Genomic DNA, 22,216 nt, shown 5'->3' on the forward strand with positions numbered 1-22,216 from the left:
GACAATAATGAGCTTTCAAAAAATTGAAAAGAAATATTAAAACTGCACACGCTTCAATCACATAAAATTAGAGTTTTCAAGTAAAGTGGTTTAATAAATCACTGGATAAAAGCCAACTTTTAACTCATTTTGATTGTTGAGATCAGGTAAAAAATTAGTTTAAGTACAATATTGAAGTAAATAAGTGTTTCAACTCCTACATACCCACATTGGATTTCGTTTCTGTGTTATGTGAGTTTAGAACCAATGTGCAACCTCAGAATACATGTATGACGTTGAGTAACTTAAAAGCACGTTGATCCCTATTTTCCCTCTCTCGGAACACATTTCGTATGATTCGTTCCAACTTAACTGCAATTTTGCTGATGCAAATTGAATGTTGTACTCTGACTGTCAGCGCTTTTCCAGTCCCCCCATGCACTCTTGACTCGTTGAACTCAACGCAGTGCATTTTAATTGAATTTACATTCCTCGCTGACCTCTGCCCAACCATCAAAGGAGTTTGTGCACGCGCATCTTGTGCTAATCTTGCTCTTTCTCGAGGGCAAAAACACTCGCTTTTTGTGCCGCCGTTGACTTTGCCGAGACACTCTGCTTGAAATACACAGACATAAAGTTTACGCATTTGACCCTTCCAACCCAATGAGCAAGCTTTGCAAAATATTATTTATTTGCTAGCTTATACGCTGATATAAGACGAGCGAATGTACTGTGCGATTGAATAAACAAGAATTTTGACATTTTCCTTGTCAACGCAAGGTCACCACTCTGTTCAACGAGGAAAAAGTCCTATTTTTTATTTCTCTATAATGAAAAGTATCTTCGAGTGTTTCGCTGGTGCTATTGTATCATGCTGGTGACTTTCCTTATCATCAAGGGAAAATTGCCCATGCTCAGCAATTTTACCCGTTTTTGTTGGGTAAACAATAAGCGTTAAATTACAAGCACATGCAAGTCAATAATTTTCTGCTCTGCGGCAGAGATAAGGCTGTTGTAATTATCGCCACATTTAATTGCAATAAAACATCGCCGCGGGCCGTACTAGGTTTATATATCTAAATCGTGGCGGCTCACACAAGCAGGATTAATGCACCTCGCTCGCCCGTTGCAAACCGGTGTAAATTTGTGTAGCTCTGGTGACATGGGTGAAGGCTTGTGTGCTCCCTTCGCGCACGAGCGATCTCTCGCCGCTCCTTCCGATCTCTATCAATGCGCACAATTTTAAGTTCATGGTCACCAGCACCAACTGATATGTGTGGGTCACAAGGCCGAGTGATTTTTGTCCCAAAATGACGTACATGCCATTATATAATTTATATTTATCACATTTATAGTTATCGAAAGAGGATAGCTCGTTTCCTCGCTAAAAAGAGTACACATGCTGACCTCGTGGTCATCTTTGGAATTTTAAAATCCTTTTTTGATATTTGGAATAAATTTTCTGGTTCTAGCAGCTTGTATATATAATAGAGAGACTTTAAAATCACATATTCTATGTATTCATATTTTTAATTCTTAACTTAAGATGTCTTGTAAAATTTCCCAATAAAAAAGGTCAGTTATTACTTCAACCAAATATCCAGAAAATATTATCTTGTTTCAAGTATAAAATATTCAGAAATTTAATGTTCTGGCTAATTTCTAGTTTTGTTGATGTTGTTTAAGGTTGGAAATTCTACGCAGTACATTAGTACAAATTTTTCGCAAGTCGGTGATGCTCTCAGCGGTGTCTTGATATTAAAATTCCCCCGCTGCCGCCTCCGCAGCCTTTCCTCGTCTTTCTTTTTGTGTTATCCGCCTTTCACCGCGCGCGAGCTCGTCTCTTTAATTTCTTTAGCAGCAGCCGTGTGCGCTTCTTTCGCCTTTTTTAATATGGAGCACGAGAGATGAGTGTATAAAAGTACTCCCACACAATAACTGCAGCAGCGGCAGCCTGGGCAGCTCTTGCTTGGACCTCGGACGGCACGCCTCTTTCGCCCCCTGACTGATTGTGAGTGCGACGCTGGATTCCAATGAAGGTCAACGGAGAAATCCAGTGTCGTTGATTCCTCTCCAGTTGCATAACAACAGGTGTTTGCTCTCTGCTATTTTAAGACGGACAAATTAGCCGAGGTCGCGGTGATTGAGTGCGTGGATAATCGAGCGAAACAAACTGCATTCCTTTCTCGATACATCTGCTCATGAATGAATCACAATCAGCTAGCTAGAGAAGATGAGATTTGTTTACGTATCGCAAAATTTTACTTAACATATTGCGTTTGCACAAAAAACCGAAGCAGGAAAGTTTTAAGGGGCCAGCCGTGTAATTTCAAGTGAACTTAACAACTGCGTCTCATTCTGCATGCCATCAAGGGATTCCCAGAAAATAATTTGTCACCGCTGCTCGCCTGCGTGCGACCTTCCTTACCAGGTTCCACAGCAGAGTTGATCTCGCCACTTCCTCGAATAGTGTGGCAAAATTTAGCCGGCAGCACCATTAGACCGGAGGCGAGAAACTAATTTTCAATGAGTGCCCTTCAGAGGTGACTGACTGGCAGCATTTTCATATGATTAAGGCGAGGTGGAGTGAGTCATGAATTAGTAACTCATTGACACCTTCGCATTTTTCTGCCTCGTCTTCCTCCAGCTCAATGGTTCTTTCGAGCGTTGGTGATAGGGAATTCACAGAATTGAGAAGCAAACAACTAGCGACCCCATGTTTATTTGGTTTGGAAATTATTGTTGAGCGCATCAAGGAGGAAGTGCAGAAATGGCGCAGACACCGTATTCTGTCTGCAAAATAACGTGCTGCTGGATTGGAAAGGATTTTTACAGACTGCGGTTCTTAACATAAAACGCGATCGCCATCAGCTGCAGTGGAGATTCGGCGAACAATGTGAAGCACTTTGTCACTCTTCATACTTCACTTGCCAAGCTGAAAAATGCCGACGGCAGCAGCCCCAACAAGATTTCTTTTTGCTTCTATTGAAGAAGAACGGGATACAGATTGGACAAAAAGCAAAACAAAGACGCTAATGAATGCGCGTTTTTCTTTGAAATGCACCTGATAGTAGAAATTGAACTGTCATTGTTTTAAATTTAACAGAAACAACATAACTAAAGAAAGCGAAACGAAGCATCTTTAAAAATAGATTTTTCATGTAATTACATAGTATTCCTTGGTTTTAATTGAATTAAACTAAATCTTAAAGGATATTTGGTTACCTTTTTGAATAATGAAATGGAAAAGTAATATTTTTCACATTTATCACTCGCTTTACTCAGTATACGACATTATAAATCCACTCATATACTAGCTATAAACCTTTTTCTGAATGACTGTGTGAGCCAAGCGAAGGAGCTCGCGTGTGAAAAATGCACGTTTCGTGACAAAGTATTGAGAACGGCGAACGGCGACACTTCTGCAGACAGATCTGAAAGCCCATTTTGCGAAGTCTTCCGAGAGAATCGGTTGGCTGCATGTACATTGGCCACAAAAATGCGACTCGTTTGCCAAACACCCCTGATTTTGTATGTAAGTATTGTTGCGAGTCTGGCCGAATAATCAAAGTTTCTTGAACTTAAATTTTTTGGCATGTGCTTCCATCGGCGAAGCGTGACGCGCGATGATTTTATTCCATCACCAGTGACATTCAAATAAATCGATGTGCCGATTGCGGACGTCTTCCTGTGCATACTAATCAGCTCTCAAAATACTAAATCCACAAATGAAATGGTTGAATGCCATAAATAAATGTTCTTTCCGTTTTTTCATATCACGAGCAAAACGCGAATATTGAAAAATACATAATAAAGCGAGATAAAATTAATTAAACTGCGTGCTTTTGAGTAAGAGGGGAAGCGAGTGAGTTTATTAAGGCCGGTTTTAAGTAAAAGATCACTCGGCGAGAGCGAGTTAACGCGAGTGAGGCGAACACAGGTGTCATTCCCCTCGCATTCAACAGGCGTGAAGGCAAAAATCTGCCGCTCTGCCTGTGCAACCAGATGAGAGAGAGCGCCTGGATTGTAGGCAAATTGCTGGCTGGCTAAGCCAGAACAAATGGATCGTTCCTCAATTATTTCCACCCCCATTCAAGGCGAATAGGATCAGTTTAACGACTCATGCGTCTACTTTGCGTCTTCTATATTTTGAATCTACAGGAGATACACGGGGATTACAGCGACAATTAAAGAAGGGGTCGACACACGCAGCAATTTTCAGCATCACAATCCATAAAAAGAGGTTTAATTTTACGTTACGCGTGTTTTTACTAGCATGCGTTTGCGGGAAAGGGGAACTAGTTGTGTGAAAAACGAGAAAAACGCTGCGGGAAACGAGATAAGCCAACTGTTAGTAGTATAACAACTTGCTTTTTAAAATTCCCTATCTTAGCTTGATTTGATATAGAAAAGTAGAATAATATATCATTCAAGAAAAGATTTTATTTCTATTCTACTAATTTTTTTCTTTAAACGACGGTATTTATTTGTTGATAGACTATCATTACTATCCAATTTAATTCTATACTTTTTGCGAGTTATTTTTTATTCCTTATCTGCTGTTCTAGCAAAGCGTTGTGGGACAAGTCAATTTAAATAAGTAAAAAGGGTAAATCCATTGTTATTTTTCCTTTGTTACTTTAAAATCCGTTGCTCGTATAGAGCCCAAATTTAAAGCTACCGAGATGAAACTGTAATCTCACGCTCCAGAAGTCACACAAATTGACCCGTCCCTTTTCTCTTTGGTCAAATCATTCACGTCCGCAGAACCTGAATGAATGAGCCCTTTCGATAACAGCGCGGTGGAATGCGCTGTTAATTGCGATCAATCGAAACAGCGGCAACAGCAGGTGCATACAAATGAGGAGAGAAATTGTTCGCCAAATCTAATCCTTTGCTTGCGAGTGAGAAAAGTGCGTGAGTGAGCATCAAGTGCGAGTATGTTTGTGTTGTTGTTGTGGTGCATTCCTAGCGAGGCGGCGCAAGGTCAACGCCCCGAGATGAGCACGCACCTTCCAAACCAACAGCAGCATGTGCGAATATAAAAAGAGAGAGGCACCTACCTGCCCAGGACCTATATAGTCGACGCGGCCCTGAACTTGAATCCGAGCGGCCGTTAAACTCGCCTTCGCGAAAATTATATAAATTGCGTCACTCTCTCGAAACAGAAAGAGACAAACGCACCACTCTTCGCCTTTTTCGCTGGCCAATTTAAATATTTAAATAGCCTCGGCTTGTTTCAAGTCCTTTGTTCTTAAGAGGGAAATTCGGCAAAATAACTCATTTCGCTTCTTTGTTTGTTTTAGGTAAGTTGCTGTCTTCAGAACAGAGTTTTAGTCGCGTTTAGCACCTTAAGTAAGTAAATGCTATAGTACCCGGAAAACACGACTACAACTTTGAACGTTCGTTTTGGCTTCACAAGAAGTCATTAAAAAACTTGAACTTTAAACAGCAGTTTTTTACTTTATAAACAGTCAAATGCTTCCATTTTTGTTTGTTTAGTTAGCCTCTAAGCCTTAGTACTTGGCGCCAATTTTTAGCAATTTAACGGCGTGGCGCGTAATTGGAGGAATTCTGTACGCTGACATTCATTTGCACATGAAGAGAGGGAGTCTTGTAAAATATGGGCCACGGAATGAAGGCTCGTTATTTCGCTGCAGCATTTCTACCAACAACAATTTGTTTGCTCGCTCTCCCCCGACGCTAATTGCAAACTCGCGCAGGGTCTTATCGGTTTTCAGCGAGCACGACTGCCTTGGAGTTATTGCTAATTAATTTTTCGTGAATATATTGTATGTATGCGGCGATTCCATCGCCTTTCCCCTCTCCGGTTTCTCGTTCAGTGAATCGTTTTTCATTTACAGTGTTTAGTTTCATCTCGGTAGCTTCTGATTATATTTTAATTCGTTCATTTTCGGTGTAGCGACGTTTAGTCGATTCGCAGTTTACGTAAAATGGAACTGCAAAAGAAACGATTGTGAGCTTGAAACGACAATTCTTCAAGTTCTTGTGCTAAAAACTGAACATGAGAAGTATCTATAAACTCCCAGCTCCGTTCTTACACCTACATATTTTGTAAGCCATGTGGTTGGTTGATCGTGCCGCTGAATTCCGCCGGCGAAGAGTAAATCACCTCTGCGCGAACATGCCGAGCACTCTGCACCAGCTAGCTGCGCTCTTTAATCTTTATTGGGCCGCACGACACGAAAGAGCAGATCGAGCACAAGTGTTTTTTCGCCGCCGCCGCGGTGCCAAGAGCAGGCAGTTAACTTTGAAAGCCTTGTTGTGTTCCAGCTTCCATATGGGGTCCGGGCATTTGAATAAAGACAACAACATATCACTGCGGGTCAATGAAATATTGATCAGCGAGCAGGCAGGCGCGCCTCGCTCCGACGCGAGTAGTTGCAGAGACGGCTTTTTTCAGAGAGTCGGCGAAAATCCCGCTTCAGGCGAATCGCTGGTACTCGACGCCCAAGTGCATGCGGCATTTTCCTGCATTTTAATCAATCTGCCCGGCTAGCGCGAAACACGCCCGCCAGTGTGATTCCTTGGATTTGCAAGGCCGGCCACTCACGTAGGCCCTTTTGATATGCAGAATCGCCTGAAATTCCTTTGCAAAGCAAATTTGACGCCACTTTATGCAAATGCGTCAGCGATAAAGCCTTAGTCAGCGTGTTGCTAGGCCCAAACATCAAAATAGAATATATCCTCAAGTGGCTGGATTTTATTTATTTTTTTTTTAAATTAGAAATCCTCGCGGAATGGATAAAGTGGTCTGCCTCCAAACCGAAGGATTTACGGCTCCCGGAGTTTGCCAGGAGGAGGTGTGGCAAGGGTAACGTCCGCCAGGTCGCGGGGGTTACGTCCAAGGACGAGTGTGCATGTTACGTGCCTGTGTGGTGTGTCCACCTTCCTCTCTCCTCGCCGGCCTCTCTCGCGCGACCATAACCTCTCTCAGTCAGGACTGCATTCCTAAATAGTAAACCAACATGCCCAACGCCCAAGACATCAATGCGATGTGCTATTTTCAGAATTTGGTTTCATGGAGCACGTCATTAACATTCGTATAAAAAATATTGTTTAAATTAAAAAAAACTAAAAGGCTTATGTGGCTCATGAGCACGTCATAGAACTGTCTTTAAATCAATACATAGAAATGCCTGGCAAGTAAATTTGGAAATCAAAGGGATGCAGTTTAAAATTTTAAAACATGCGTATATCGTCTTATTTTCAATCAACACGAGGTTTGTTTTTGTCGTTATGCAGCGACCAGGCTGCGCCTATGTTTTTCTCTGAAAATACACAGAAGGGTTCACTGGGCTCCCACAAGTGAAAATTTAATGCCATATATGTGTGTATGTGCACTGCTCTCACGTGCTTGGCGAGCACGTGTGTGTGGGGCGGCGGCAGGTCGATAAAACAAACATAAATTATTCTTTGACGCCTCTCTATTATACACAATGTATTATGTTCACTTTCATGTTACTAATCGTCGCAATGTCAAAAACCCGAATTGAGTTGTTTTCATTTTCCGAGTGGGCGCTTGTGACCTCAAGGACTTGTTATATATGGAAGCGAGCAAAGGAAATCATTTATATAAATTTATCTTTTATGAGTTGACTCACTTCTATTTTTGCATTATAGATGGAAATTCATAATATCATTGAAACACTTTTTTATTAAAAAGGGCACGTTTCCCACCTGAAAAGAATGTGCAACTGAGATTCCTTGTAATGGCTATCTGCTGGAAATTAATGGGAAAAAACGTTTGTGAAGTTTTGGCAAATGAGGATTGTGATAAGCAAACTGGAGGTTGTGGCGCTAGAACAAAAAATTGCTTTAGGTAAATACTTTGTTGCACTTTTTGAGGCCTTGCCACACTTTTAGCTTGGACCTAGATTAGTCTTATTATATCTATATGTAAATGTTTCAAATTTCTGCGCGTAAGCAAGAACAAAGTGTTTGTTGGAAAATGAAAAAGCTTTATCTTCGTACTGCTTGTGCGTGCGCATTTTTGTCAATTTGACGCAGATGACAGTGAGATAAGGCTTAAGCTAGTACTAAGTAATCTGCCAGTCCAAACAAATAAACTGGAGATTACGCTCATTTAAAAGAAATGTGACAGTAAGTTAGTGTCTATTTTGAGTGTCACTTTTGCAGGTAATAAAATTGCTTGCCCTTCAGCTAGTGCCGTATTCTTGAATTTCGAGTTCTCGGCGTAGAGAGGCATAAATTTGGCTCAGGCGAAACTCGTTTTCGATGAACAAGTGAACGTCCTCAAGCTATACGTGGATGTAAATGACCAGTGCAATTCAATTTAGTATTCATACACTTCTAAATGGGCACTCTGCTGGAGTTTGGACAAGTAGCTTTCCCGCGGAGGGGAGATTTATTGAAATTGCCGCGCAAACTTGTCTGAAAGGACGGGTTCAAATTTAAAATTCGTGCCGATAACTGCGCTGACTACCTGCTACTTTCAGTTCGTGTGTATACTCTGTGAGGACGACGCTAAAAATTTACAATTCCATTCTCTTCAGTAATAATTGTGAGAATGCAATCAAATCATATCATCGTTCAGCCTGGAGGTGGAAAAGCCTGCGTGCACGTGTACGTGTTCGCGCAGGACTGACTGCTCCAGATCGCAATTCTTTTTCTCTCCTGTCGGTCGTGCGGTGAGAGGATGCTTTCGTTCAACGGGCAGATGCAGCATCCCAGCTATGCGGATGCCCTGCTTTCGTGACTCTGCATCTGCACACACTCGAGAGACTGGCTCAAGAAGCTGCAGAGCCCACGGCCAATTCAATCCCACCAGTCGAATTGCAAAAATTCGGGACTGGTTTGGAATCACGGTATAAGATAAAAAAGAAATTAACTGCCAAAAGTTAATAAATAAATGCATCTGGAATAAAAGTTTACTTTTTTGATTCGAAAATACTTGCAGCTATCATTGCTTTTAGTATTTCAACACAGTTGAGCCATTTCAAGAATAACCGACTAGAAAATTTACTACCCCGAGCAAGTTTTTAATTCAGGAAAAGAAACCCCACAGAGAATCGTTGTTTTTTATCTTACATATTATGGCTGGAGCATGAGATTAATGATTCTTAAGAGTAACCAGATAAATCAATCTTCAAATTGAGTACTTATTCGTAATTTATCATCATTTAATAATAACATGCCCAGCAAAATCTGGACATCATGGCATTAGAGAGTTCATGATCCGATCAAATATACTACCAAGCATATATAATTGCTTTTTTCGCGGCCAGAAGTAGTCAACTCGTATTTGTGCCAATCTGCGATTTTTCCTCTTGGACTTTGGCAGCAGTTCTCATCCTTTCCTTGGCTGCATATCCGCTAGCCAAGCAGTTCGCCCCCAGCCAGAGTTGCTCTCTTGCTCCTTGATTTTATGTTGTCACTTTTTTCCAGGGAAAATAGGGGGAATGCTGTCAGATCGATTAATTATGTTAAGCTTAAAACGTGCTATCATTCATTTTGATCGCTCGAGTAGACGCGATGAAAACAACTACTGGCTGGCCTGAATAGGTTATCAAAATGTCAACAGTTTTGGATTCCTTGGTTTGGTGCGATCTGGGGCTGAGGAAACAGAGAGGGGGAAAGCATAACCAGTCACGGGTCAAAGTTGGACCCGTTTTTTGTGGTTTGAGCCGGTTGAAGAGATATGAATGCTTTTTGCACAATGAGGCGAAAATTATATTTGGGGTAGTAAATTCAAGAGAATACAGATTCATCAAACATCTTTAACGAATTTAGCGAAATGCGTTACGGGAGATGAATTCATTGCAAGCATGTCCCTAAGGGCCGCTGTTGGGTCTTGAACAAGAATCGCGTCGCGGCCAATGAGCACGCCGTCAAGCACGCGATCTGCTTCAAGCACAAAAAGCTAGTTCGCTGCCATATTATTTCTTATCAGTCGGGATGCACGCGCGTCCGAATAGGAAACAAATGAAAACTCGTTCGGCACTTTATCACGCCGGCGTGGGCGAACTAACGACGCTAAATTCAACAAGTGGTTGTATTCTAGATTCTCGCGGTAGCGAAGGAAAATAGTGATATGTTCGTCCCCTTCTGTTCATTCCGGGCAAAGTGGAAGGAAAAGACAGGTTGATAAAGTGTTTGTCAGTGCAACGAGGAGGGCACGATTTTATCTGCCCACATGTGTGTATACGAGTGCGTACGTTGGAGAATTTTGCTGCGTGCCTAGAATTACCGATGCTCGGCGCTCGTGCATAATTCTCGCGCCACGCTTTATCGCTCAAACTGACTCATATTTATTTGATCAATGCAAAAATGACTCTAAGAAGCGAGACATTTTCAAGTCGCCTGATAGAACGTCAAGGCATAACGTCATGCACTAATTGCATCGCATATAGATATCACAAAACGCGCGGTGGCTGCCCTGAAGGCCAGCTTATGAAGGGGAAATGCTCGCCAGCCATAAAATTTGCAACGACGTCCACTTAAAAAATCCACCAAAAAAGAATTCACTCCACTATTTAGTTTTCCCCCAGCGTCCAGCGTAAACTCGTGTTTGTAAAATCTTGGAATGTTAAAATATTTTTCACCAGATGGAATTAGCAAGAATATTATTTCATCATTGAACGTATGAATTTTCCGGTCACAAGTAGTGCAAATAATTTAATCTACCAAACAAGGTTTTTAAATACTCCACACTTCCGCACTCCGCAGTCAGCAGAAGTCGAAATTCGTTTGATAGCACAATCATTTCCTTCGGAACTGAACTACTCCATCAAAGAGCCCCTCTCTTTCTCTTTTCTCTCTTCTCCTCCTCCTACTGGTGCTCTGGAGAGTGGCAGACACTTTTATGAATGAAAGCTGCCTCTTTTTGCCTAAAGTTATGAACCGTCTCGTCTCGAGAATATTATTAATACACGCGCAGCGCGTCTGCATCCTCAACAAAAACGAGGTTACACACTCGCGTCTAGTCGGCGAAATCGCAAACGGAGTGCATCCAGAGTTGTTTCACCTCCCAAAGCATGGGGGCACCGACTGACTTTCGCGATAATCGTGATTGATTTTTCCCCGCTTTTTCGAGCTGCGCGGTGCCAACGTCCTCTGCGACACAAAATTGTAAAATTTGATGATAGGCATCTCCCCCTTCGCGTTATGACGGTTTTTCAAATTTTGGGTCAGAGAAAGAACGCCCCAATTTCGCATCCTGTTTCAACTCTGACAATGCACTATGATTGATGAGAGGCGTGTGCAAATTCTCAGGTTACCATGCAACAGATAAAGTTGTGGTTGTTTTTTCCGCACGATGGTGAAAACGTAAGGAATTCGTGACGTTAGTTTGGAAAAAAATAAATCCTGCAACACTAGAAACGCTGCGAATACACCACATCACATTCACTTTGGTAAATTTTCGAAAGGGAACGTTGATATCTGCGACACATTTATAAGCAGACGGAACAATCTCTTGGAATACACGAGGACGCTCTGAATACATAATATTGAAGGGACTGAGCAAAGAGTTCGGGGAAGAATGCTGATTGCGCTCTAAACTCGCTTGAATAGAGAAATTGTGCCTTTGAACCCCTTCTAAAATGTGAAACCGCTGGGGATGCAAAAAATGCTTTTCTAAAAAGAAATTTGGATGCCGACTGGCATTTCATCCTCCTTCTTTTAGATTCGATTAATGGCGTACATTTATTCTGAATTCAGGTGTGTTCAAATGAGATGCTGCTCCTGCTTTCTAAACAACACGCGCAGCTTGCGGGAGGAATTATTATTGCTCCGCTTGTATTACGCGTGTAACTTCGATTGGCTCAAAAGTTTGCAGCTCGCGGCGGCTCATTTGCATTTTACACGCGCGCTCACTGAGAGAGATTGAGCGATTTTCCTAAAATGAATTAGCCTCGCTGCTCTGATGGAATTTGCTGGTGCACGCAGTAATTGCTCACAATTAGCACAGTGTGGGTTGTTCTGGATGAAAATTAAGTATCACCTTTTAAAGCTCGAACATGCCACTGGTGAAGCGAAATAAGTATATGAAGTGCACTCAAACATACTCCAGAAATGGATTCAATCATAAGAAAGAATTGAGCATCGAATACCGCTCTTTAGGTGCAAATTCGTATGTTGCTCATTTTAAAATCTAAATGTTTGCAAATGCGTCCCATTCGCCCTTGGGCCAAATAGGCAGCGATCTTTGTGATTTTTTGTCTTTGTAAAATGTACACGAAGGGCTATCGCCTTTGCATCACTGTCTGGGGGCAAAAACCGAATCATCGCGCAGCAAGTACTTTTCAAACAACGCTTGCACATCGTGTAACATTAAAGCTAGACCGAGTGTGAGTTTATATCTCTGTCGATCAGGCAGTCACGACCGACTTTTCGCCGCTCGACGAAAAACACGCAATTTGCATCTGCATCATGCTGGTGGTGCCAGACCATTTCATGCCCGGAATGATGGATTGCACCTCGCCAACTAAGTGAATTATCAGCGGCGTGTGCAGAAATCAGAGTGGCAGAGTGCGCCAATAAATAAATAAACGCGCTGCATTACGGAGTGAATATAAATAAATGAAATATAGAATATCAGCGGCGCTTTGTGCGGAGGATGACGCTTTCACCGAGCCATGTTGATTGTGCACAAAAGAGAGACAAGTCGTGATCATTGTGGATTGATGGCCCATGAAAATACGCCGTGTCATCCAGACAGCACGATTCAATCCCTTCGCGAAGTGACGTCATTGTGAACAAAATTTTAATTGCCCCTCATCTTTAATAAGGTCAAGCTGGCTAGGGAAATCTGAAGAAATTTTACGAGTAGCAAGATGAAATTGTTAATGATAGCATTGATTGTTATTGAAATAGATTGATGAGGCTAACTAATTATCGGACTGTCTCTGATGCATGCATAGCACGTATCCGTGGTGGATCACGTCTTTAATTAGAGGATAAATTAATTCGCAAACGGTTGTTTTTATCTCTTTTATTTGGCCGAACAGAACCGCCCCCGCGTCTGCATGAGTGTTGAGTCAGCATGACTTTTCAAAACCGTCTGAGCGGAGAGCAAAACAAAAAAAAAAGAAAACGGGATGTAGCGGAACGTTCAGACTTTTTCACGCGGCGCCTTCAATGGTCGGTGTGAAATTAGCCAGTGCAATTAGCGTCAAAAACTGAAACGAGCGTTTTTGCCACCACCAAAATCGTGCTCCCTGATTTCACCATAATTAAATTCTACTCGTGATTGAAACGCCGCGAGCAATGCATATGTCAGAACTTTTTCTGTTGGGCACCAATCTGAACAGTACACGTGCACGAATTTTAATTCCACCCGAGCTGTTAGAGGTAATTTTTAACTCTCTTTTGGACTCAAATAACTTTTACAACCCTAATCCCAGTTCGTGATATAGTAATGACGTGATAGAGATTTTTTCCCTCAAAAACCAATGTTTCTAGCTCTATAAAACCATACAAGTTGAGTCGGAGGGAATGTTTTTCTTTGTCATTTTTGACATCCCCTTAAAATATAGAGACTTTTTGAGGAAATATAGAGTGACTTTATCAGTTTCCTCTTTTTTGATAGTCGTTTTTTTGAAAATTCCCATGCCTCTGAAATACCACTCAAGGAGACACCTGTGTGCTGTGATAAGCGTTTTCACGCACGCACGCACTCTGATACTCTGTTAGGTTTGTATAAAAGACTTGACAGTAATTATTTGACCTCGAATTTTGATACGAAAAGAGTCGGAAAATCAAGAAAAAGCGGCAGCCAATTTTCCAAATGCGATAGCAGCGCAACTAATAAAATGCTCGAGCGGTTGATGTGCTGCGGGTGGCGTGCTTGTCAGCACTGATAGCAGCAGCATTTCCTGCGCTTTATCGCTCCTCTTCAACACAGAATGCAGTCTGTTGTTTTCAGACCACTCGTTGGTTTAGCCAATAATTGCAACGGTCTGCATTTCATGAGCAACAGGGACTTCGATTGTTTCCAAATTCCAAGTATTGCGGAGCGAAAATTGAGTTTTTGTTCCGCGCATCCGGCTGTTTGCGCGGTTATTTCTCAAAAAACGACACATGTTGAGAGACCTCACATACAGGCTAGCGAGAGAACACGATTAAATCGGCCGTGATTCGGCAAATGGAGAAATTTAAAAGTGCTGCGTAACTTGCAGTAATTAACAATTTTGCCGTTCGTGGCTCGCCAGATTTTATCTTTGCCTCCACTTTTGCGGTTTTCCGCAGTCTTGTAATCTCAGATGCAGAGGAAAAGGTTAAGGTTGACCCGGGGGAGGGTAAAAAACAAAGTTTTTTTTGGCGCCTGTTTAAGGAAATCAGCACGTGTGTTTTATAAAAGAACGAAACAAAATATATACTTTTCAGAAAGTTAAATATTGTCATTTCTTCCAACGTCAATAATTTATGCAAGGGCTTTTAATTTAAAGAGCAACTGTTGGAAAGAGTTATGCTTAAATACTTTTGTAAATTTGAGTAAATACAAGAAAAAAGTGTTCTTTTTCACCGCCCCATAGCGTCTCGCGTTACTCCGAAGGAGAGAAGGTTAAGGCCAACCCTCAAGGAAGCCGCTCCAGTTCTTAATTTATCTCTTCGCGTGGGTTGTCCCTGCTCTGCTTCGCACACAATGTATAAATTCATGCCGGCGCAATGTACATTTTATAGTGTATAATCTGCTCGTCGGCAAAGTCCGCGTGGGTGTTTCAATTCTTGTTCGGGCCAAAGAAAGAGAGAGAGAGAGAGCGCTAGCAAGAAGGAAGCGAGGCGGCACGTGAATGTACAAGATACTCATTTTGCACTCGCAGATGCTGCCACTGTAATTACTTTTCAGCACCGTGTCTGCCGAAAAACAATTTGAGAGACGCCTTTTATCCAACTGTCTTGCTAAAGCAATTTGGCGTAATTCAATCAAATTCGGAGACTCGCACAGCAAAAGGCATTATTGAAAAGAGAAGAGGAAAGTGCTCGACTTTGGGAATTTTCTTTCTATATAGATCCCAAAAATATAGATTAGCATATCATGATATTTTTAGCGAAGTTCCCCTCGCATTATTGCAAAAAATGGCAAATTTTCCGGAAAGCAAAAATATTTTTTGAACGTAATATGCGCCTGTGCCAAAGTTTGTTTGCGGCTACATAAATATCGTACTTTGCCTAATTGCAGCAATCGTGCGTAAATAATGTATAACGTGTCTGGAATGTGCGGCTACACAGTAATTAATAATACAGCATAGGAAGGAATTGTGTGCACGCTTGTCGCCAGTCTATGGCTGCTTGATATTCTAATGCAAATTGCAAGTGTCGCTTCGTATCACGCCCTCTGTGTTTACGCCGAAATTAATTTAGCTGACGCCAAACACTCATTACTCATTCTGGTGGCAAAACAGCCTCTCGTTTTTAATCAGAAGGATTGAAGATGAAAATGAAATTAATAAACCTCCATCAAAGAAAATGATTTCTCTCACAGTTTATCTCTCTGCCTCCCAGAATCACAAGGTCATTTAAAAAACACCTGTAGCCAGGCAGCCACTCCCACTTTCTCACGAGTTCATCTGCCTCTTCTCGGCTCTTCTCCTACTTTGACCAATTCTTCGAGGCTCAATCCAAAAGCACGTCTCCTTTTTTAATCCGCCGCCATGCTTTATGTGTGGATAAATTCGAAGCTAATCCCCCCGCATCAGCTTATTTCATCTTTGTGTTGTATATTTTCATAGAAAGCCCAGCTCGACGAAAGATTGTACCGTGGTGGAAGGCCGGAAGGGGCTGCTACCGGATTATTTACATTTCAGTCGATTTTCTTCTGGCTTGAGAAGCTAAAATGAGAATATTTGGGCTTCTTGATATTTGAAAATGCCAGCCACCAAACTATCGCTCTAGTCAATTTAAAAGAATAAAAATATGAGATGAACACTATACTGTTTTCATTTTGAAATGGCTAATCAAAAATTGGACGTCAATTAGTAGAAATGACAACACATTGCTTCATTAGCTAAAATTTTAATTGACATACTTTGAAAATTGCTGTTTAATTACAAAATTTCACCTATTTGCCTTCTAAAGGCAGAACTTTCATTTTCCTCCAAATTACATTCGTTTTAGCGGGAGGTCATTGAAGCGTGGCTCTTTTCTTTTCTCTCGCCTTAAAATACAGCCCTCGTCCTGGCTGGCGGCCGCGCCACCCTTAATTTCATCAGCGTCAGTCTGGTGCGCCGCAGACCGACGGACAGACGCAAAAATCGGTCGACTAATGGGCACCCCTCGGCTGTCCATGTGCGTCTCTTCGCTCATGCGTGCACTGCGGTGGGCGGCAGACACCCCCGACGAGTCGGGGGTGGCTGCCTGGCTGGCGCGCCTTCCATACACACATGCTTTTGTATGTAGCACTTTCTCTCCCCCGCACACAGTGCGAAAAGACGCACCAGACGCTGCATCTGACTTTCTTCATTGTCGTTGATGACGTCCGCCCCTCTTGAGAGGATGCGTGTGGGCGGAGAGGGTGTAAATGCCACTTGATCGAGCTTCGAATACTTGACAAAAAAGGATTGTAATTTACTTATCAACAGGCTGAATGGGGACTCTATTTACAGCCGTTTGTGCTGCCTAATAATTCAATTTGGGTTTTCTAATCAAGCCCGATCCTGCGCGCAGGGTTCCCCAGGAAGTTCCAGGAAATTTCTCCTTGGCTGATGGCCGGCTGATAATCAAAGAGCAACGGACCTCTTTTGTGTATGCAGATTAAATAGGGTGTGAAACTCTGTGATGCATGCTATTGTTGGCTTAAGAAGCCATTATCGGGCAGAATCAATTAGGTCAACTCCTTTTGTTGGCACAAGCCACTAATTCGTCGCGCTCCATCGCCACGGTCAGGGAATTGAAAATTTTGGGAGGATCGAAATTTATTTTGCTCACCTGTAGATAAAACAGTCGAGACGAGGGAATCTGCCTGCTTGCAAGGTCAATGAGGAAAGTGTTGTGCGGTGGAGAAGTGGGGAAGGAGTGGCTGCTCGTTTTTTCATCTTTATAAATTCCTCGCTGGCATCCCGGAATAATCGCATTTGCGTAAGAGGTACAACATTGTTGAGTCTGCACAATATTTAAATGCAGTTCAAAAGAGTGAGCAATAAACTCGTCTCGTATTATTATGAAAAATGCGTATTGCGCAGGAGGATGAGGAGGAATCTGCTTTTGCGCGATCGCGTGCACGCAATTACAAAATAAATGCACTGTAGCTGATGCTTGCATTCCTGGGCATGGAAAATTGATTTGTCAGGCTTACACACCACTAAATTTGCTGAGCTTTGCCCATGATGACTTGTTGTTAGTCAGCATCGAGTTGGAAAACCCAGCGCTATTTTTGCTGCTTGATCTTATACCGATTTTTATCGAGGCAATTTCTCTTGTCGTTCCAAAGGAAGAAAGGATCTCGAACAGCATTCTCGATCTGCGCACTCAAAACTGGTCCATCAGGGTTCACGAGGCGTGGCTCATTTTCGAGCAGAGAAATATTTCTGAGCTGCCGCGGCTGATAAGAGCAACTACATTTTATTTTCTAACGGTGCTTCTCTTTTTACACGGGTGACCAGAGCAACAAGATGTCTGCTTCATCATTATTATTATTATTATTCCATTTGCCCGCCTCACAGAATGAAAACACACAACTAGTAGAGAGTGCATTGCACACTGCCGCGGGCCAGGGCGTCTCACCGCGGAGGTGTGGCCATATACAAAAAATTGGTTCACGATTGAAATGCGCTAGGGTCGAAAAGTCTAACGTAGCCACTTATTTGTGAGCTGCTGTGTTGAGAAATCAGTCAAGAAGGAGACAGGGCGGGGAGCGTTTGAAAGCCGCCGAATTTACCATTTGAAAGTGATCTTAGAAAGTTCAAGTCAGCTGAAGTTTCCTCTATTGTTTTTATTTGGACTGAGTAATTGTATGTCTTAGACGTTCCCTGAAACATAATCCCCTGTATCTCTAGGTTTTCACAGATAAAAATGCATGTAACTCCTAAATCTCGTTTATTATATTTGCAAAAAAATACTGATTTTGCCAATACGATTCAAATGCTTTCACATGTTGGCACCACACCATTCTTCTCAGGAAACCTTATTTTTTCAGTGTAAGACCTGATAAACACATATTCCCATCTGCCAATCATTTTCCACGAAATCTCAGTTTGATCGTAGAAATTTTGATCGCACTCCAAGATTCACAGCCATTTGCATAGAATTGCACTTTGTTAACCGCCGCCAAGCGAATCGTGATGTTTGGAGGGGAAATTCCAGAATATATCTCACCTCCTGCGGTGAAGGTTTATCGCCTGCTACACGCTTCTGGAATTAGTCGTCGCGAAATCAAAACAAAAACTCCCCGTCGTCACAGTTTAATTAAGAACGGCGACAAAGGCAAAACGCTTTCGCAGCAGGAGCTGCTAATATGTGTACATGCAATATAATTTTTGCGTGATTTGGGAGGAAGAGGATGTAACGGTAGCTGCGAGAAATCTCACGATTGTTTCCAAACGGCTAATTAGGCATGCACGCTCTTTCTCTCTTCTTTCGAGTGCATTCATTGTTGCCCCATATTTTTATTCTTTTGTCTGGCGTTGTTTGTTGTGGCCGACGAGTGAACGTCTCTTAGGAAATCGGTTTTGTTTTCAGTCTAGCCTGATTGCTGGTGGGTGAAATTAATCACTAAACTCAGCTGGGACTTAAAAAATACATATTACGAGATCTGATGGAGCTCTTATCGGCTCGAGCATTTTTCCCTTTTCTTCTGTTATTTTATCCTTGTGATTTTAACACCAACCAGAGAAAACTGAATGAGGTCCTTGCAAATCGAAACAAGTCAGTGTTTAAATACAACTTTTTTCCTCCTCTCCCCGATTCAAATTATTGTCCCATCCGCATTCATTTGAGTCGCTGGAAGCGGAGAGGAGCGACTGGCCGGCCGGCCGGCTTATTATCAGCAGACAACTTTCTGCGCTCGCTGAAATACCTGCGAGCTAACAGCAGAAAATACTCTACTACAAGAAGTTGAACGACCTAATTCCACAGGTACCACGCCCTGCTCGCCAGAAGTGCACATTCAAGCCGGTCTCGAGTCGTTTACCTGCTCGCATATGAATCGTCCACGCTCTTTTTGGACCACCTTCGCGACTACAAATTCGAATGAGTTTCGACACACCGGGAAAGGGTTTACGGCCGTCTCTCAAAGCAACTTTCAAATTTGCTGACTGCGCGCTTGGCATGAAAGAATATTTTTTTAAGAAGCGATGCTGCAAAGACTTCGTTGTAGGGAAAAGCGTGAGGAGGGTTTTCGCCTCCTTTTGACATTTTAGTGATGTTAATTAAAAAGGAGCCATGTCGCAAAGTTCAGCCTGCAGCTCATGACAAAATATCCTGGCGTATCGCTTTTCTCAACTAGTCGAAAACAGAACGTTGAAACTACTCCTTATCTCCCGCATGGGTGATTTTATCAGGAATACACTTGCATGCATTTCATTATTGAGAACACAAGATTAGACGCGTATAGGGGCTTTTGCATCGGCCTGATTTAATCCCATGCAAAGCCCTACAACATTCGCAACATTGTAATTTTGATCCCTATATATGTACGCACGTAGCAAACGGGTATATAAACAGATTTTCTCGTACCCATAAGATAGCAGCATCCCCAACCGAAACCGACTATCTGCGGTGAGAGAGTCGTTGACCTAGAGTGTCCAGAAGCTGGTCCTCTCTCTCTCTCTCTCTCTCTCTCTCTCTCTCTCTCTCTCTCTCTCTCTCTCTCTCTCTCTCTCTCTCTCTCTCTCTCTCTCTCGTGTCCACCGGCCGCAGGTTGCTTATCTAGGAGCCGAATTCCTTTTCGAGCAAATTATACCAAACCACGAAATTCGTTTTTAATTGGTGCGATGAAGAAATAAATATAATTCTGCCGGCACTCGTGGCTTTTCGGTTATTGATTGGAAGATCCAACGGAGCATCGTGTTATTATTTATTGGGGGTCCCCATAAAACTCTCCACTTTGTAAAGTCGTTTTGTGTAATCTTAAATTAATATTCCTTATACCAATCAAGTAAATTTCAATAGATTAAAAACTTTTTTTCTGCCATTTGGTGCTTGGTCAGCCAGATAAAATTATTAGGTTTTTTATTGTATAATTTGGCTAAAAGATTAATTTACCTCGGAAAATTGCAAGTAGAAATTCTATTATTTGTCCTTGTCGATATGCTTCGTTTAAAATAGCTATCGTTCTGAATTTGGACATTTTTGCTTCAGGTGATGTGCGACTTCAACACGGACGGTACCGACTGGCCATCCACTGGCGCTGAGTTCGACATGAAGATTCCGGGGGTGGTGCTGCACGATCGGCTGATGACGGATGCCGCCCTGGGGGCAGTGCCCATTAAGACGGAGCACTCGTACAGCTTGGCCTCGGATGGCGACAGCAGGTCTGAGTCGCCGTCGATGGAAACCATGGATGACGGTGAGAGAAATTGAGAAACTTACATTTGACACGCCCCCGCCCGCTTAATTTATCTCTCAACGACCGGGAAATACAGGGGAAAGATGAGTAATGCTCCTTTTGAGACCTAATTGAATTAGAGACATTGCACATATAGTTCGCTTGCAGTTTTCCCACTTCGGAAAAAAAGCATGCTTGAAATTTTTAAAGATGAAATTTAGCCTTTTTCGCGTTTATTTATTTTTAAAATGTAATTAAGATTTATAATAGATGCAAGCTGGTTTTTATCACTTTCCCGTCAGCTTTCAGGATTGCTCAAGCTTTCTGGGAAATGCAGAGTTTTGCATGGTTGATATGCGGCCATTGTCCGGCACGTTTGCTCGTTAAATTGCCTTGTGCAAATGTTCGCGTTTTCGCCTCTCTTTCTCTGGGACAATGTTCCTATCTTCCTTTTTTCTCCCTTTGATATTGCGAGGCTGTCGACCAGCGACAAAGCGATTGCGCGAAAAGCGCAGGCGGAAAATAAGCTGCTCATTTAAAAACTTCCGCGCTCATTACAACCTAATGAGCGGATTTTCACTTTTTATGGAAAAAAAATTCAATTTTCAATATGCAAAAAAAGGGTCTGCTTGGAATTGCAAAGGACAGTTTTGCATTAATTTTGTGCACATTTCACCCAAATGTTGGATGTGGGAATGTTAAAAATAAATGCGAATTTACTTAGCACGAGTATTTTGGAGGACGGGCGCCAGGCGGATGCAAAGAGAGGATGTTCGCGTTGGCCCAAATTCTACCGATCAGATCATACGGATCGCAGCGCGGCAAGAGTGAAAGGGGTTAAGAAAGAATAATTCGGAACAAAAATCGGCCGCGACGTGGGGGCTCGGCCGCCAAATCGCGACTTTCACCTCGGCGCGTTCGAAAACCCCCATCGCGTCCAATTTCTATCCACCGGCACTGCTGATCTCATCCGCTTGAGGTTTTGCGAAACAAAATGTGTAGATCATCGGTCGACGAGCCAATCAATTACAACGCCATTCCGTTCCCTGCACCTAGGAAATAAATATCATCAGCTCAGTACTCAGGTTCAAACCCTGCTGTAAACAAATTAAAAAGTCCATAATTTTACTCATATCGCTTTCACTACTTACTGTAAAGTACTAAAGAAAAATATTAATCTAATCATTCGGTATAAGCAAATATGTGCTTTAATAAAATTGAAAGTTGTCTAAGTCTATTTAATTTAGTTAATAAAATGTCATTTAAGATTCTGCCTTACAGGTGCTATAAAGCAATGAATATTATTGCATCAATAACGAATATTGAAGGATGATCCAGCTCAGAGCTATATTTAAAATTGGACAAGGAAGTCATGCGCATGTTTAATTTTGCAATTTAACTGTTCATCAACGAGCTGCCGAGCGCATTCACGAAAAAGAAAACACGTGAACGGCCGCAATCAGCGCTTCCAATCGAAATAAACGCTGAGAGCGCAGAAAGTCGGCGCCGGCGGCAGCGTGCAAAAATCAGTGCCGGCTCGACACCAGTGCGCGCGTAATTAACATTCCGACCGTGGCAAATAAATAAATTTCGTTGCTCTTGTAATTCGAGTGCTAATTTATTGTGTTATAAACAGCGCATTATTTGCTCCTCTCTTTCTCTCTGCCGCGGCTTGCCGGCCGTGAAAACGACTCACTCCCTCAATAACGGGAAAATTGGCTTTGCACTCCCACGACCGCGCTCAAGCTGTTTATTTTGCATCTGGTACAT

At 42.3% G+C, this 22,216-nt stretch overlaps 2 protein-coding genes across 3 annotated transcripts in view; both read left to right on the forward strand.

The window, feature by feature from the left end:
• The window catches only part of LOC135943413 (protein FAM177A1-like), a 166,400-nt gene that overhangs the window by 51,901 nt on the left and 92,283 nt on the right, over positions 1–22,216 (forward strand). The window lies entirely within an intron of this gene.
• Positions 1–22,216, forward strand: part of CrebA (Cyclic-AMP response element binding protein A) — a 49,915-nt gene that overhangs the window by 18,158 nt on the left and 9,541 nt on the right. For both annotated transcript variants that reach the window (XM_065489923.1, XM_065489922.1), the window contains exon 2: positions 20,260–20,467. In XM_065489923.1, the coding sequence (XP_065345995.1) occupies positions 20,260–20,467 (208 nt within the window). The remainder of the gene's footprint in view (positions 1–20,259; positions 20,468–22,216) is intronic.

The sequence above is a fragment of the Cloeon dipterum genome, chromosome 4, assembly GCF_949628265.1.
Source record: "Cloeon dipterum chromosome 4, ieCloDipt1.1, whole genome shotgun sequence".
NCBI lineage: Eukaryota > Metazoa > Arthropoda > Insecta > Ephemeroptera > Baetidae > Cloeon > Cloeon dipterum.